General features: G+C 34.6%; 1 protein-coding gene across 5 annotated transcripts in view; it reads right to left on the reverse strand.

Moving 5' to 3' along the window:
* The window catches only part of LOC117170366 (glycerol kinase-like), a 331,719-nt gene that overhangs the window by 177,116 nt on the left and 135,043 nt on the right, over nt 1-19,560 (reverse strand). For 4 of the 5 annotated variants that reach the window (XM_033357119.1, XM_033357117.1, XM_033357120.1 and 1 more), the window contains exon 4: nt 1,479-1,691. The exons of the other annotated variant lie outside the window; for it this stretch is intronic. In XM_033357119.1, the coding sequence (XP_033213010.1) occupies nt 1,479-1,691 (213 nt within the window). The remainder of the gene's footprint in view (nt 1-1,478; nt 1,692-19,560) is intronic. 5 annotated transcript variants of the gene reach the window in all.

Genomic DNA, 19,560 nt, shown 5'->3' on the forward strand with positions numbered 1-19,560 from the left:
GGAAACGACCTATCTTTGCGGACATAATGAGGCTTTAGGATTGATTTATTTATTTGTGATGCTTGCCGCAAACCTGCCCTGCCACACTGTTCGAGGAAGATAGAGTCAATTGTCTAAAACCAGAAGTGCTCAATTTTCTGAAACTATGATTTTCGACAGCAATATCCGTTGCAAACTAAAGGCCTGCTATCGTTTTTCAAGATTTCGAGAAATAAAATGTATTTTTTGTCGAATTCTCGACTCCGGCCGACTACAGCATCACTGCCAAGAAGAAGGAATAGAAGGAGAAGTATCAAGACCTTAAAAGGGAGCAGCAATGAGTGTATCCAAAATATTCGGTTAAGGTAATTGTCTTTGTAATCGGTCCTCTCGAAGGTGCGAAGCTATCACTGATTCGTAACCCTAAAGCCGTCCCCGCGTGCCAAAAATATGCCAAGGCACTTGCGAGATGAATGTAGAAGGCTGTTATCCTCAGGTTGCTTCGTGTCCTCCAGACACACGAGGCTTTCGCCGGCCTGTCATCGTGATTTCCTCGTGGTCCTATGACAATCGATCTCATGCTCGTAAGGCGTGGCTTAGGTATGATTTACCGTGGTTCTACTGGGAGTTGGTGTCAATTTCATAGATGGCAGTTGCTTCCTGTTGGACCCTGCGGTGGTTACTTAAACTGCTTTTAATTACATGTCAGAAGATAATAAGAATATTCCTCTTGGAATAAGATCTGACTTCAAATCGGCATATAAAGTCATATGTCAGTAAAGGAAAATTCCTTTAAAGAGTTTTTTAACATTTATAAACATGGCCGAGATATGGGACTTTAAACGTCTTGGTAACATTTTCTTGAAAACTCCATATCTATGGTCCTAATTAACTGATTTAATGTTTTAAGGTCTGATATTATTTTTAACATGCAATTGCAGATGCGAAAATAGCCGATGAAAAAAAAATTATTTGACATTTTTTTAAACTAAAAAAAACTATACTCGTGGTTTTTTATCTACATTTTCTTTATTGTTTTTACAAAAAGAAGCCATAAATGTGCGTTATAAGTCATTTAAGTTTCATTTTCGGATCACTATTGGTTAAAACGAACAAAAAGATTGTAAGTTCTTGCACGATGAAGCGATTGAAGTCTTCAGAATCAGAAAAAAGCTTTGGCATTACTTCTGCCTTTGAAATGGAAATGGCAGCGTGTATTTTTTGCGTGCCCTTAAATGCGATAGGATTCTTAAATCTTCCACTAAACAACGTTTCATTTCCTTTGTATTAATCGTTATTGCAGAATTCGAAACGAAAGACTTTGAAGCATACTCACAATTGTTGTTTATATGTCGATTTGATTTTTTTTACTTTTGAAAAAAATGTAATATTTCAGACCTTTAACAATTAAATCGGTTAACTAGAACTAACGATATATAAAGTACTGAATTGCGTAAAAATGAGTCACATGTGAAAAATTACATAGTTTTAGTACAAACCCCTGATATTGGAACACCCCGCAGTACTCCTTCGTAGACATGGCCATAAATTTCTGAAGAACTTCGAATTTGAGGCAATATCTCTGGTGGTATTTGGAAAAATTCGAGTAGAGTGGAATCCCACTTTAAAGTAGAAATGTTCATTAGCATTGTTCTAGAAGCGTTTGTGACATCTGTACTATGAGTTCCTCCATGTATGCCACCTGTTAAATTCTAGGCCCATAAAGATTAGTTTATTAAAAAATGTAAATTTGGATTGCAGGAAAATGAGAACAATCTTAGAAGAACTTTCAACTTTGCAACGGAGATTTTCTTAACATTCATGTACCCGGTCAAATGACTTTCATTAGATCGAATTAAAAATGTTTTATTCTATCACGTATTGAACATCATTCAATTCAATTGAATCTCGAATCTTATATCTCCCTTCGCAAGTTACAGAATTTAAACAAAACAAATATTCTAAATTTCGTGATTCAAAATGTAGACGGATTTATAAAAGATCCAAAAGGATTTTTAATACTTGTGTGGTGACCGATTTTGATAAATGAACCTACTGTTACATAATAAGTGACCACTCGTTTATTTTAACAAAATGGTAAAACTATTTACACGCGATTGGTGAGTAATTATTCGCATGAAGCATCAGATCGGAAATGGCCGGAAGTTTAATTGATTGTACCTCTAGAAACACATTAGAAGGGATTGGAAGTATTAACAATAGTATGCTCGGCCCTTGGATTTAGAGGCTGGCAAGCACTATTATCAAAGAGTGGAGGAGTACAGACAAAACGTTTCCAGGTATACTTGCACCCTGTAGCTAAGCTTATAATATAAAAAGAAGAGACAGGTGAAAAGAGATATTAGATACTTGAGACCATCTGTCCAGTCGAAGCTAAACTGAGAGAGTTAAAACAGATTTCGTGAGTTGTTCCGACGAATACCATCTAATATAAAAACTACAAGTGGACCACCAGGCTTCCAGTAGTTAGCATTTTGAGTTCAGTAGTTACTACAGTCAGTCAGAGTATCAGTCAGAGTATCAGTCAGAGTTCAATTCGAGAAGTTCGGATCGAATACAATCAGCCTATTTATTGACTTTCTATAGAATTATTATATGTGCGTGAAGTTTTTATAAATATTGCACACCTTTGGGGTTCTACTCATAGACAGTTATTTTCTGATTGTAAATTAATCATTTTTAAGATTATCCTTTTGTCTAAATTTGGCTATTTGCTACAATTCGTATACTATTTACATCAGAACTAAAAGTGTCTGAATAGGTGGAAGCATGCTTGGCTAGGGATGTATGGGTGTGTGCTAGAAATTATTTAAATAGATTCCATACAGATAGCGAATGTTTGGTTTAATAAATTACTTGGAAAATGAAAAATTCTAATTTTTATGTTAACGTACCTGGATCGAAGAAAACTGTGTGTCGAAGAAATAAAGAAAATTTGTTTGAGGAGTGTATTTGGGACTTTTTGTAAGACGTTTTTTTCTGTCAGTGGAAGAAAAAACTGTTACTCCTTAGTGCAACTTATCAACTTTGTAATGTGGTTATAATTTTTAAATGCCATGAATTTTTTTCGACCGGTCAGGACAGAATCCTTAGGGAGAAAGAGGGTAAAATTACTTATATTTCTAACGTAACTTAGAGAGATGCTTCCAAAGACGGCCGAAATTTTGTGTAGAATCTTTTACTGGCACCAGTATTTCTATGTCTTTTTAGGATAGGCTTCGCCGAACAGGTTTTGATATTCACTTCGCACGATGGCACCCCTTTGCTACCGTCAACGACCGGCTCACTTGGCGGGCACACGAACGGAATAACTCCAGGGATCAACGATCGACCGATCTTTCAAATATTGAATGTAGGTCATCGCGGCGGATTGGTGAATTTCAAACCACCGCGCGCGCGCAACCACCTGGCTGATGAGCTGCTCACTGCCGTGAGAGTCCGGAGAAGGCATACTGTCTTGACTATTCCGAGAGTTAACTCCTAGTAAAATTTCTAGTAATCCAGGGTGGCCAACCAGGTGTTTACGCTGGACGATTTGAGGGCCATTATAGATGGCATTCTCCGGGCTTCCAAAATTTGAATGAATAATTTTAATAATTTTGTACAAATCCTGCTCTTAATTATTTAATAAGCCAGGCTTCACAACCCACTATTCCCTACTTTCAGATCTTGCATGCAGTTTCAGAGAATTATAAATTTTATATAAAAATGGCGGAATTTAACGCCTAACGTGCAATTAATATGTTGTGGTAATGGATGAATCCTTTAGCACCGTCGCATTGACGACTGAGATATTTCTTGATTTTGAATGACTTTTCAGAAATTCGGAGCAAGAGGAGACACCCATTACACCTTGATCATAATTTTGCAGAAATTTTGCTTAATTCGAAGTTTAGAGGCAATGCTTTAAAATCATTTCATTCTACATCAGAACATATTACAATGAGTGTGGAATACTTGCTTAGAGATATGAGCAAGATGTTTGACTATCTACCAAACAGGTTGGAACGACGAAGGTTGTTTGAAGAAAGAAAGTGGAAACTCAACGAGTCATTTTACGAATACTATCACAAGAAATTAATCCTAGCTAATGAAGAGTCAGTAGATGATGAAGAGGTGGTGGACTACATAATTCATGAAACCTTAGATTTTTGCGGTTTAAAACGCAAGCTCATACAAGGTGTTTCAAAACATCAACTGCATTATTAGAAGCATTAAATAAAATCAGTCTGCGAAAATAGGACAACTACTAAATAACCCTAAAGATAAAAAGGCACCCTTCAGTGATCCAGGAGTATATAAAATCCCTCGTTCTTGTGGCAAAGTCTATATTGGAGAAACCGGGAGAGCGGTGAGCCAACGTATGAAGGAACATGGAAGTAAAGTCAGGCTAAAACACTTCACGCAATCAGCACTAGCTGAACATCATATGGAAACAGGTCATAACATTTTAATTGATGAAAAAACAGTCATTTCAAAATCACACAACAAATTTCCAAGAAAACATAGAGAAGCAATCGAAATCTTAAAACACCCTAATAACATCAATAGGGACAATGGATATAATACCAATCCGATTTGGCTTTCCGTTCTCCCGGATTATTTAAAAAAGACTTGATTGGCCAATCAAGTTCGACCAGTCCCCACGATGGGGCGCTCTGGCAAATCACAGGCATCGTAGAAAGTATACCTAAGGACATCATGACCTGATTCCTCAGTTTCAGGTCAGCCCTGAAGATGTGAACTGCAATGTTCACGAAACGTAAGCAAACAATTCGTTGTTTTTTACACGAGTGAAACCCGAAATATCTCTTCTTATCAAAATGAATCATTGTGAAAGCATAAAATCTATTCTCAACTGAAAATTGTTCGCAGTGTTACAAAGCGTGGTCGGTATTTCTCCAAATAAGTATTTAATTTTTGTTCATAATTCTAATTATTTAATACCAGAGAGACCTTCCTTCGTGCCTTCTATTTAGCGTGCCAAATTTTCAAAACGATACCATATTTCGTTTAGACGTAAGTTGGGAAAGAAAAATTGAGGACCAGCTTTGGTCACGCGAATCTCTCGTTACATGGCCTTTAATTCGAAATTAACGACCCCAAAAATCATTTTATTTCAAGTTTAAAACAATTTCTACGTAAAATAACATTGTCGTCACTTTTCTTGGTTCCCGGTCTATTGCGTGCCGGCAGCCTACCCTACCGCCGGCACTATCATCCGTTCAGTTTACGAAGGCCCCTCCACAACAGCTGTACATTTTTGTAATTTAATAATAAAAAAAATAAAAAAAACAGAGTTATACTATAATAAAATGTACTTCGTTTCGCTTAAGATAAGTCTCCACTTCTTAATGTATAAAAATTGGGTTGGAAAATATTCTTCGCGAAAAGATGGAAACCATGTAAAAAAGCTATCCTTTTAGCTCAGTTTATTATTATTTATTTATTAAGACCCTAGACCTATGCAGCCCTTTGAGGAATAAATTTTACACATGTTTACAGTAAAATATAACAACTCTGATCAAATTACAAATATGACGTAGGTAAGAGAAAAAAAAGAAAAACTTAAAGTTAATTACAGATGGCTAAAGATAATGCAACATATTATTAAATGACTATAAGTAAAATATGTTAATATAAGCTACCGATGACCAGTGCGAAATTTCAAGAGTAGAATTATCTGTATTAAAAAAAAAGTTAAAGAAAAGCCTTTTAAAGTGATAAGGCGAAGGTGCATTTCTGATTGATTCAGATATCGTATTCCAAAGACTGAGCAGGTAATGTCACATTTTGTATTCAAAGACATCTAGAAGATATTGAGGGATTTTGTTATAAAAGAGATTGAAAATAAGATTGCTTATGAAAAATTGTCTTCTTTTAGCCACATTGAGAATTCCTGCCCGTTGCCGATATAAAGTAATGTACTCATATTTCGGGACGTCATAGATGAATCGTAAGCAAGCATTAAGAGCTCGATCGAGTTTAGAATTCAGCTCATCTGTAATATCATCATACAGAACACACCCATAATTAAAAAATGGGAGGATAAGACTCTTAACAAGGAGAATCCAGGTTGAAGTAGGCAAGGAATCCTTATTCCTTCGAAGCTGTTGGAGTACTTTAAAGGTATTTCTTGAGATTTCAACAATTTGCTCTTTCTAGGAGAGAGTACGATTAAAGATGTACATCAAATCTTTCACCGATTCAACGAAGGGAATGTCAAGGCCATCAACCTTAAGCTGAGACAGAGACCCTAATATAGCAGCAGACGGAGAAGATAATTGCTTTAGTTTTAAAGGGTTTAGCTTTAATCTATTCTTAAGTGCCCATTGATGCACAATATTAATATCCTTCTGTACTCGCGCAATCAACCTATTAATGGAAGGCATAGGACCAGATATATATAGTTTAAAATCATCAATTTATTTATGGAATTTGCAATACTCAAGATCACTACCAAGGTCAGAGGTGTACATACCAAAAAGGTGTGGAGCAAGAGTTTAGTCATGAGGGACACTGCTCTTGAGCCCCGCCCAATCAGAACGTTCATCCTTATTATTAGGCACTTGTACAAAAAGGTTTTTGTGGTAGGACTCGAACCACACAATTGCAGAAAGAGATAAATTAAAGTTGCGACGTTTATTTAAAAGCAGCTTGTGATCAACAGTGTCGAGAGCTTTAGAAAAATCAAATGGAACTATTGTTATTTCCTTATTTTCGATAGCGCTTTTAATGCCTGAAGTAACTTTAAGGGAGGCTGTTAAAGTGCTGGTGCTTAGACCGAAAGCCCGATTGTAGCGGATCGAGTAGCCTATTTGCCTCTAAGTAACTCATAAGTTGCGAATGCACAATACGTTCAAACGGCTTGGACATAGCACAAAGTATCGAAATTGGCTGGAAATCATTGGGAAAAGAGGGACTAAAACTCTTAGGAATAGGGCGGATCAGCGCATGTTTCCAGAGTTCATGGAAAAGCCATACTTGAAGAGAAGAGTTATAGATGTGAAAGAGTATAGGGAAAATTACAGGAAGCGCTAGTCGAATCATTATTATGGAAATACGATCTGTTTCTAAAGCATTGGTTTTTAATTCGAAAAGGTTTTCAAGGAGAACTTCAGGTGTTATGTCTGAAAAAAATCCGTGTCTTGAAAAGTCGAGCTTTCCTGATCTGCTATAAGGGATGTACCAGATTTGACGGCGTTACAGGGTGCTAGGTTTGTAAATGCTTTTAATCAATCATTTCATGGAAACGTATGAGCTGAGGCATCATTCTTACTTGGAATTAGATGTAATCGTCTAAGTAGGCGCCAAATATTTTCATATTTATTCTTGTTCTTTATAGCATCATAATTATACTGATTATACGAATCCCTGATTTTGGTTTGAACTAAATTCCTAAGCTTACGAATCTGACGTATCAGAGGATTTTTAGTTCTCTTTTCCAGGCGACGCTTATTGTTACGTTCCTTTATTATGTTTCTAATTTCTAATGTGATCCAAGGAGCTGAGTCTTTATGCTTATGTGGAACGTGTAAAGGCGCCAACTCATCGAATGATGCAACTGAGTAAGAACACAAAAGATTTAATTTACTATTAATGTCATTAATACTTAGTATTTAAAAAAAATTATAGGTCATTAAGTGCTCCTGGAACTTACACTCATGTAGAAATGCAAGATTTCTTATTGGAATTTGATTACAGTTTGTGGATTGAGTACAAATATATTTGAATTTAATATTTATGAGGTCATGATTAGATAAAAATGGAATAGGATGTTGGCTATAAGAATTCAGCTTATCAAGGTCATCTACTATCATTAAGTCTATTTGAGAATTGGAATGATCAGTGTGAGAGAGAGAGAAGAGACCCTCGATGGCAAGTACTTTCTTTATCCAAAGATTTAAAGCAATTAGTGCAGTTCCAAACCTTATGTTTTTGGCTGATACTATCAATGTCCTTAGTTGCCAAATTCAGACAGGTCATATGTGACAATGCACTACACTTTCCACAAGCTAGTGAGTCTGTCGACCCTCTCACCATTAATCCATTACATACCGCACATGCCACTATATTGGAAACGTAATTCGCACGAAGCTCCAATTTAGAAAGGTAAAATAAGCCGATTTACTGAATTTAAGAAACAAAACGTTTTTATTTGTTCCCTAGAGTAAGTTTGACACGACTAAACATTCATAGCACCTTCACTTCTTTATAACATCCGTAATTTAACTTAAATAACGGAGCGATAGAACAAACGTCATGTGCTGTATTAATTAACCGTTTATCACCAGTATTGAAAAACTTATTGATGTGAACAACCATTCAATTCCTTCCTCCATCAACTTCGCCATCATTTGAAGTTGTGCAAGGTGTGATGTGACACACTTCCGTTCGGATTATTGCTAAAATAAGATCAGTCCTTGCGTTTTCATCAACCTTTCTCAGTTCGTGGCAGTTGCTGAGTAGATAGACCGCTTAGAGTGAAAGGCAGCATAAATGTATATAGAAGACGAATTATAGCATAAAATAAGTTTTCAAATGTGCCTCCCTCGAACCTTATACTACCAATAGTCTACGCAATACGAATTCTCTAATTAAGGTTTCGTTTTCGCTGAGCAAGCGATGCATGTAATAAATTTTAATTATTTTAGCCCATTTATTTTTGCCATTGAAATTTCAAAAAACCGGGATGATTTTCACATAATTTTCTACCATCTGACTGTTTGTGCAGTGCTTGCTTTTACAGTAAAAACTCAAAAATACAGTTGCTGCATCTGTTTTGTCCTATTGCAAGATGGCGCTAGGGTCATCCAAAATTCAGAACCAGTTTCTTTGACTCAAGAACACTAGAGAATATACTTGCCAACCGTTTTTCTGCATCACAAGATTGAGTCACAGCAGTTACATCATAAAATATAACTCAGCACGGCTCTACACGAAAGGGTTGCTGATCCGCACCCCGTCGTCAGTTTTAGCTTCATAATACTTGGCACCCAACCTAAAAACCCTTATTTGTTTTGTTTTGAATTCAAACCTGCTGAGAGAAAGGGAAACAATTTCAACTTTAAAATTTTACATTTGACTCTACCCAAAATGTAACTATCAAGCTTTTCACAATCTATTAGCATGCCATTACTGCCCTTATCTTGCTATATATATATATATAATCTATTTTTTTATTTTTATATACGAATGAAATGATATATTTTTGGAAAATATTTGACATGTGCCAATAATTTAACAACTTAAATCAGGATTAACCAACCCCCATCCAACGAAATTTCACAAATTCCAAATAGAAACTTTGACGAAATAAACAATACCTTTTTCTGGAATAACAAAGATTCACCTACGATAGACGCACCAGTCCCAAGAAATAATTTAAGAGAATTAAATAACAAAACGTTAGAACGGAAATCGTTCTTGAAAAATAACGAGCATGTTTATTTTAAAATCAGATGAACTTTTAATAGGCGCCGAATATCATGAACTGATGAACCAACAAAGATTTTTTAAAGAAAGAGAAGAAAGGACAAACAATTTAAGGCTAAGATTAGATCCTTATGAATTTTCACACAATAATATAAAAAACTGTGGTAGAATAAGAATTAATAATTTTAAATTACAGGATACCGACAACAGTGAACCATTAGAGGGCAGAAATAATTCAAATTAAAACAGATCACGTAGACTCTCAACAAGGAGCAGGTCAAAAAGACGTTCTAGAATTCACATAAATAATACACAGATTACGAATTCAATCACCAAATAAATAAGAAAACGATTCCAGCTATCTGTTTTCTTTTTGATATGATCCAAACGCCTGTTAAAATCACCAGTAAGTGGCCGAACAAATTAAGAAACAATAAAGAGGATAGTCCCATGCACTTCTTATCGGACGCCCAGGGACTCTTTTTTGAGGGATAATAAGAAAAAAATTCTTGTTTTAAATAAAAATTTTATGCATGTGCACTATTTTGAAGTTAGGATCGTTTTTCAGCTGTCATTCCGATAATGTAGGACTCTGTCATGCCGATGCTGTCGGTAGCACTCAAGAATAACCATGGGAGAGAATTGTAACACACATAACCTCAAAATACATACACGTCAAATTTAGCAAAATTAATTTTTTTAAATTAATCCACACAAAAAGTGTGCGGGGAGGTCCGGTAGCATCTTCGCTATCATTCTCCAGATTTTGAAGACAAAATCTTCATTACCCTACCGAAAAGAATCTTTGAGTATATACTAAAAATTCTTTAGGCCAAAGAAGCTCAGAGAAATTCTCCACAGGCACTCAGGTAGATATTTGTAAAGGTCCAGGAAGCTCGTTTAAATGGTCTGAAGGCTTTAAAATATCCTCTCCGAAATTGAAATAAGAATACGATGATAAATAACAAGCAGAGCGGCTATCTCAATAGAGTAGCCGACACTCAAGGGTCCTTTCTTAAGCTTTAGGATTAAAATTTAGAAGTAGATTTTTTTAATTTCATAGTTAACAGCCTAAAATATAATCATTCGGAATCTACGGGTTTCGATGACTTCAGATATATAACTTTTTTTTTAATGCTTAAAATTGGAATTAATAGAACGCTTCTCGTAAATGGAGTGAGATACGCCAAAAAAGACAACATTTTTGAATTCAACTAGAAAATTGTATATCAGTATATAAGTTATAATTATAAATAAGTTTAATGAGAACATTCATCAATTAAAAAAAAGTGTTAATAATTTGAAGAGAAATTTAAAAGGGGAGAACGGATTAGCCACGATCAACTACTGTAAATAACTCTGCCCGCCCGGTACGTGACGAATACAAAAGGAACATTATATTACCGTCGCACCACTCTTAAAACGACCACTAAAAGGATCTTGAAAAGGGCCCAAATCTCTCATACTATCTCCGAGACTATTTTGTTTCAAATCAACTTTGTTTATAGACTCAAATGGGCCAAGCTATTTCTCTAAAGAAAACTCAGAGATTTCTTTCGGTAAGGTACTGTAGGGAAAAAGCCGTGGGAATTTAACACTGATAAAATTGATCCTAACTCTTAAACGCCACACAAATAAATCAACTTTAGAAAACAAGATTAACATAGAGCGATATGATTTTGAAACTTTTGAGCAATTAGAAGACCTAGCTAAAGAATGGGAAGCTGAACTAGATACGTAAAAAAATTGAGGGAAAGAATAACAAAGAACTGAACCGAAAATTGAAGAAAAAAACTAACAAAAACGTCATAACCATATACCCTTACCACCCTTATGAACAGGTGCTACCAATATTTATCCAAATGTCTTTAGACTCAATCCAAGGCCAAAATAACCCGAATATTCAGTTCCCAGCAGAAGACATTAAAAATATCCCAGGAAATAATATTAATAAACCAAATTTCCAACAACCAGGTAATAATTCTGACAAAGATGCACAAAATAAAACAAGTTCAAACTCGGACATAAACAGGACGGCAACATAAACGCGAACGAAAACATAAATAATTTTAAATGTTATCACCGCGTGTACCACGGTGAAAATAACATACAACCAGGGAATATGGAGTGGCGCGTATTAGGATAAAAAACAGTACACCTTAATATCGAAACGCCAAAATTTCTTAATGTGGATAAAAATGAAATAACGGAGATACTATCCTATGGAAGCTTATCTAAACTCGTCACCCATCAACTGAAAATAAAACTAAAACTAATTCCGAGAGTACAGTAAAAAAAAAAGGTTGCTAAAAAAGAGAAAATTGGGAATAAACCATTAATTAAAAATGAAAAAATAGGATAATAAATAGAAAACCGAAATTCTGAGGTAGTATTAACCTCAAAAATACTAGAGAAATTAACTAAAGTTGTGCAACGTTTAAAGATAGTGAAATTCCCCTAGCACCTATCAGTCCTAACCAATACCCAAAAACACAAAACGCCCAAATTCCTGAACCAAATCCTACGAAAATCGACAGTAAAAATCAATGGATTAATTAAATAAATAAAGCAATAAGATGAAATGATATTTTGGATAGTTTAGGAAAAATCGACGAAGGAAATTATTGTGTGCCAGAATATTGCGAAGGTATTTTGGATATTAACAAAAACCAACAATCACTGTTAGAAATACTTTTAGGAAATAAAATAAAAGTATATCAGGAAAAAGAAGATAAGGCGAGTCACCTAACAAAACATAAAATTGACGACCAGGGCCACGATCCCATTAAACAGCGATATTACTACGTAAGCTCAAAAATTAAAGAAATAATTTATCAAACATTTGATAAATTATTAAAACAGGATATAATAAAACCATCTTATTCTCACTGCTCAAACTCTATAGTGATGATAAAAAACTGGGAAAAGATTGTAAATTCTGTTTGGAATTTAGAAAAGTTAATAGTATTACAAAAACGACCTCTACTAGGGGGGTCCACAAGATTTTTTTTGAATTTTAATGGTGACCAGCCAGAAATTTGTTCGAATCCTCACAAAAATAAATCCATTTTTTTTGTTTTGAAAACAATGGATGGAGTTGAGAATTAAAATTTCTCTTTACAATTAGCCGCAGAATAGGGATAGAATATGACTTCTTAACTATTAACACCATAAGTCTGTTTTATAGGGTAAAAAAACCATCAGTGAAAAAGTAGGTTTTGCGAGTTTTTGGCGCTCATTATGACTTTTTGTACGGTTCTTTTTAATGCAAATTGACTCTGGAACATAAATGACTATTTGATACTGATAATTAGGTGCTTACATAAAGTGTTTAAACAATTTATTATTATTTTTAGCAACTTTCTCATAGAATAGAGCTAAAAAGTCGCGGTTATTTCCAAAAATTTCCACTAGTCCAATTTTCAATTAGAGGGAGGTGATAGTTCATTGATGTTGAGAACAGTGATTGTTTAAATAATTTACTATTATTATTGTTAATAATATTCTTTTAGAATAATGCTACAAAATTGCAGTTTAAAAAAATCACTTCAGTCCGATTTTTAATTAAAATAAGTTAAATGAATAATTATAGTAAAGAAAATGAATTGTTCAAATAATTTATAATTATTAATAATATTGCATTTGAATAATTCTAGAAAGATGCGGTTTTTCTGAAATTTCTGGCAATTTATCCAATTTTCAATTGGAGTGAAGTAATAATTAATTTAAGTTAACAAAAATAATTGTTTAAGCAATTTATTATCATTGTTAATAATATTCTCTTCGCTTAATGGTAGAAATAATTGTTTGAAGAAACTGTTGTTTATGACTATCTTCATGTTTGTGAATGCCTAAAAATTGCGGTTCTTTGGCCAATTTTTATCTTTCTGTCCTTTATTCACTTAGTGAGGTAATAATTACTGAAAGTTAAAAAAAAGTTGTTAAGCTATTTCATATTGTTTATAACTTGTGGTTTCTACGAAAATCTTTAGCCTCGCTTTACTTTCTTAGTTACTAAGAAATAATAAAAAAACATTAGAAAAAACTATGTTTGAAATAATCTCTTTCTTTTTTGTGAATATATCTTACTGAAATAAAACGGATATTTAAAATGTGCTTCAAATTTTCTACATGGATCACATTGAATACAACTTTTTCTCGAATAAGCTACTAAGAGACTTCGTTCAGATGTCAGAAATGCAGCAATTGTCTGTAAACCATTTTCTGTACCATTTGCATGTTATACCTGGGTAATAGGTATATATACCTGAGTTCCGGGAACATTGCCATGCATTGTAAATGGTTTTCACAATCTATCAAGATTTTGAGTCAGTTTCCCTCTTTGAGTTCGAATGCAAACATCTGCCGTGGCTAGCTATGGCCGGAGAATTAGATATCGAACGCAGATTGAGTCAAACTATCTATAAAATTGATTAAATTGATCTGGTAATTACCGGAAGTAGATTGCAATCAAAGGTCCCTGTACTAAATACATTGAAAATGGCTCTTCGTGAAATTGTCTCAACCTTTGACATTTGGCACATCTTTTCATGCTAAGCAAAATATGTTAATGCCAAAACTTAATCCTATGCGCCGTTTTGACGCTACAGAGCATCAAAGGTTGAATGTAAACCGTTTAAGTACACATACCAAGCATAAGGAAGATATACATAATGCATGTGACTACTTATATGTACATGAGTTTGAAAAGTGAGTTTGAATGAGTGAGGGAGTGAGTGAGTGACTGAGAAACAGAGAGGAAGAGAGAGCAAATGGGTGAGTTGTGTAAATAGTGAAAATAATAAAGTGAGTGAGGTGAGGGTGAGTGAGTGAGCCAATGAGTGAGTGAGGCAGTGAATGAGTGATTGAATGAGTGGCTGAGTAACAGAGAGGAAGAGAGAGTAAATGATTAAGTGAGTTATGTAAATAGTGAAAGTAATGAAGTGAGTGAGGGCTAGAGTGAGGATGAGGGTGAGTGAGTGAGGCAGACAAAGCATTATGTAATGTGCAACTATTATAAGTACATAATCTAAATTTATTGTTCAAGTCAGCAGATCACTTGAGCAAAAAATAACCTATACGGCAGTAATACCGACAAAAAAAATTGATTGCGCTAAGCAATGGAGCACTAGTGGCACATTTGACTCATTTAAGTAGTTAATCCAACTACCTGTTTTTCAGAAAACGGTGATTAAAGGCCGTTTTATAAACTGTTCGATGTTAGGTGCATAAAATGTTATCTGTCCTCGATTCGCCATCGTTTATTACTTATTTAATGCATAATAACTCGCTCACTCACTCACGCACTCACTCGACTCACTCACTCACTTACTCAATCACTCATTTATTTAATCACTAAATCACAAAATCACTCACTAATTCACTCACTCACCCTCACTTGATTATTTTCACTATTTACATGGCACACTCATTTTCTCTCTCTTCTTCTCAGTTACTCAGCCACTCAATCACTCAGTCACTCAATTACTCAGACTTGCAACTCCCCCCCTCTTACTTTTTAAACTCATGTCCATATAAGTAGTCAAATGTATATCTTCCTTATGCTTGGTATGTGTACTTAAACGGTTTAATATCAACCTTTGATGCTCTGTAGCTTCAAAACGGTGCATAGGATTAAGTTTTGGCAATAACATATTTTGTTCATCATGAAAAAATCTACTAAATGGCAAAGTTTGAGCCAATTTCACGGAGAGCCATTTTCAATGTATTTAATACTTTACAAATACTTCATGTTTTCTTTCATAATCATCGTGATTTGAAACTCAGTGTACAAGAGAGTGCTGTTTTAGTGTAGAACGAAGTGAAAATTTTTTTTTCTGACAAAAGCAGGCTTACCTTAACGAAAAGAACAACATATTTAACAACTATAAAATATTTATTTGGGAAATCGCGGAATCTGCAAAGGAGTTCAAGTCGTCAAACAGAAACGCTTTGCTTTCGGGCACAGAATGTGTTATGCGTATTTAAATGTTTTGCTTTGTTTAAAAAATAGACAATTTTCTTTCGAATTCACAATAAAATTTAAAAAATGTTCAAAATTAACAAAATAGTGACAAAAATTTTTTTTCCATAAAATAGAATTTTTGCATTTTTTTTTGCAAACAATAGCAAAAAAATTCAATACTTCCATTAGGAAACTTAAAGGACTACAAACACATGGGCAATTTCGGTGAAAGGCGGCGAACCCCACCTTTTTATTTTTTAACAGATTTTTTACAAATTTATGTACATATAAAACAGATATCCTATAAATTTTATGTGGACTAAACTATTTTTGTAGTCAAGTGAATTTTTTTTTTATGAAAATTTAAATTTTTTATTTTTTTTTTGGAGATAGTGAAAGATATCATGAATGAGTAGGATAACTTTTTCTACCAATTTTTTACCACTGCAAAGTATTTTCTTCATATCTTTTTGTAACTGTTGTAAATTGTAAGAAAAATGCGAAAATTCGATTTTATGCAAAAAGTTCTCTTGGCCGCAAAAGTTATTTCGACAGCATTAAACTCTCAGTATATTTTCCCTATGATAGTACAAATTCAATAAAAAATTAACAAAAAATATAAATCTGCGTTCTTTTGAGAAAATTGACTATTATTATTTTTAGAAACACACACTGTAAAAAAAGCTTTGATGATATTTACATTCAGCTAGTAATTATACGTGCAGTGTATATTCAAATTACAATATGTAACCTAATTAATTTACGATACTACAGTACCGATTTGTAATCTAGTGTGATTTCACTTCAGTTAAAAAAGTAAAAATAAAACGAAGGTTGTTCAATTTGGAGTCGACTGTAAAATTACTGCGCCCGATGATAGAAATTATCAGATAGGCGTGGGACATAGTAAGTTTACGTAAGGTGATAAATTTACTTGGGGCTTCAAGTCTACGAAAGTATATGTAAATTTGGACGATGTGTGCTTTTCTATCGCGATTGAGTAAGTCCGCACGGACGAAGGCTGCAGAATTATTTGCAGGACGTACATTTGGACCATTCGGCCAAACTTACCATTTGCTGCGCATTTCGTTTGTTGTTTTGTACGTCAAATAGATTTTAAGGTTCTTTTACGATCTTGGCCAACTTGGAAATTTATAAAAGATTATATAAAAATTCGAATATAGTGAAACCGCTACTTACGGACACCTCTGTTTACGGAAACTTAACGTGATTCACCGACCCAAGGTATGGGAAGTCCCATGTTAAGCTACCTCTTCCTAACGGACACTCTATAACAGACACGGACACTTCTGTTGACCCCCGAGATATGAATTTACCTCCACGAGATGGACAGTTTCAGTACAACCTGACTAATTAGCTTGATGGTAGACATAGGGGTAGGAATAAATGTAATTGTTTGATTACTAGACCTCTCAAGCACTTAGGGCCTCACTATTGTTGATTATTTATTTGTCATCTATTCTATTTATTTATGAATTTTATTTTTCATCCATTTTAATTTTATTATTATTATTTCATTTATTTTACTTTTTATATATTTATTTTACTAATTTAACCATTTATTCCACTTATGAATATATCAATAATTATTAGTAATTACTTACTAAATTAATTATAAGTAAATAGTCAATGATATTATTACACATACATAATATGGACATACATATAAACATATTACTGTTTAAAAATTTACTCTCTGGAGTGAAAACCTCTCTAGGGCGGACATCTCTCCTAAGCGGACAGAAAGTCGTTCACCGTGATTGTCCGTTATGGAGAGGTTTTACTGTATATATAATATACTACTACTCATGGTCGACGACGGGAAATTTACATCCTGCATGTATTTCTCATGGCGGACGTAGGTTGAGATGAAAAATATGTATTTTTACTATTTTTTGGATCTTAAATCCCATAATACCATGTAAAAATAAATGAAATAAAATGAAAACTTCCTGTTAGTTTTGTCCCAAAAATTGATGAGACCTTCTAAGAATTACCATAAAATGAAGTAAAAGTTTTCTGGAACTTCTGAACGAAGAAAGTCCTTCTGACTACTTGACCCTTTATTAATATTTCAGCATTCCTTTCTTTGGACAAATCACTCGAGAAATATCATGGAGAGACTGAATGCCGATTACTGCCGGGAGGAATACAGGAAGATCCTTGAGCTGGAGGTAATACTTTTGGATTGCATCCCAAGCCGTGGGAATTTTTTTTGCCGTCCAGGTGCTATACATCAGGTAAGGTGGGGGGCAAAAGTCATTTACTGCCTAAAAATGTTCCTGCTGCGAAAGGAATAACTCATGTATCCAGCTGAAGAATCTGCTTGTAAGCAGATTTGCATTTTCCTGGTATTTATTTACATCAAGTATTGGATTTAAGCTTCACGAGCAGACAAAGCACCAGTTCAGGATCTGTAATTAATAAAAAGTCTGCAGCTCTATGCCGAAGAAGATAGAGAAGTTTCTGAAAACCTCTTAAACAAAATGAAAAAACACTTGTGGTACTGATCTCCATAAGCAGCAGTGTTAGCCTTTTCTGATGATGAACTAAGGCCAAAGAAGAAAAATTTTATTCAGAATGCTTTTAAAAGGAAAAACTAGCATCCGGCGACCATGAAGAGCCTTCCAGCAGCATCCGTTCAGGACATTCTCACAAAGAATATCGATGCTTGTATCGAAAAAAGATCAGAAGATTTTTTCACGGGCTTTCGAATTAACACATACATACTTTCTCAGCAAAGACGCGAATCTTTAGAAAACTGATGTAAAATATCAGCAAGGTTTGATTGCGGTCAGAAAACTAACCCATTCACGCCTGAATATCATCAAATTTTACAGCAAGTTTGAGATCCTAAATTTTGATAAAGCCGCTGTACATTTTCCTTGGGGCAAATTTTTCCTTATGCATTTAGGGTTGCTCGACACGATCCAATCATTTAAAAAAGTTTAAAAAAATGTCTTTTTATTGTTTTTTGGCAATTTTAAGTAAAAAAAATGCATATTTCCAGTGCCTTTTTTGGGAAAAGATCGATTCTGTGAGAAAAAATAGGCCTTCCATAGTTCAGTTCAGACCTCAGACGTGGATCAAGCGACCAATAATCCCTTTATGCTGACCTTTTATTGAAGGTGGTGTATACCATGCATGAGCATTTTTCTTTCTTATCTTTACCAGTCAATAGAATCTTATTCACAAGGGTCTCATCATACTTTTTTCTCCACTGACCCATACGTATTCATGCTTTTCTTCGAGTTTTGTTTGGGATGAAGTTTACTCTGCAGCCATTTCACGAAAGTTTTCAGTGAACAAAGTACTGTCGGATTCATCTAAATCAAATTTCTCTACATCAGTCTCATCACCTGAATCATTTGGATTCGGAAATAAGATCATGTCAACATGATCTTCAACTTCCATTAACTCAAATTGATCTACAAAACCATCATTCATTTGTCATGAAATTAGAGCGGGTTCTAACCGTGCTTTTTTTCTGAGCATCATAATGAATGAATATTCAAAACAGAAGGAGGTTTGCTGATTCCTTCTCAAATTTCAAGTTTCCGACAAAAGGGCAGCGAATCATGTGAGGCACTGGCTCGTCGGAGATTCGTAAACAAGTGTGAAGTTGCCGAGTATTTGAGGGAAAACGTTGGTGATTCGTACTTAAGTGTCAAGCTGCCCTTAAAGCGCAGTGAATTGTGTCAGGAACGGATGCGTCGGTAAATCGTAGACGAGTGTGAAGTTGCCGAGCATGTGCTCCACTGCGCTTGGTCGTAAACAAATGAGTGTGGTGTAGAGAATTTCGATTTACGGGATGTCCGCAGGGAGGAGTTTTATGACCAAAAAATGCTTCGACAAGTTGTGCAGTAACCATCTTAAGCCTAAGAAAACATTAAAATTTTTTGTTATAACAATAACAATACTGTCCGCCATATTGGATCCGTCACTTTGAATTCCGCGAATCTGATCGCGAATTCGCAATCGGCGACCCCGAGAAGCCTTGTATACAGATTTTCATTTAAAAAATGAGAATTTTCATATTTAACTAATACAGTCTGTCAAGTTAAAGCGTGGGTGGCTTTACTCGCAGTCGGTAAGGTGTATCGACATGATTTTGGTGTCAAAATATTAAGAAGAGCTCC

Source organism: Belonocnema kinseyi, chromosome 3 (assembly GCF_010883055.1).
Source record: "Belonocnema kinseyi isolate 2016_QV_RU_SX_M_011 chromosome 3, B_treatae_v1, whole genome shotgun sequence".
Taxonomy (NCBI): Eukaryota; Metazoa; Arthropoda; class Insecta; order Hymenoptera; family Cynipidae; genus Belonocnema; species Belonocnema kinseyi.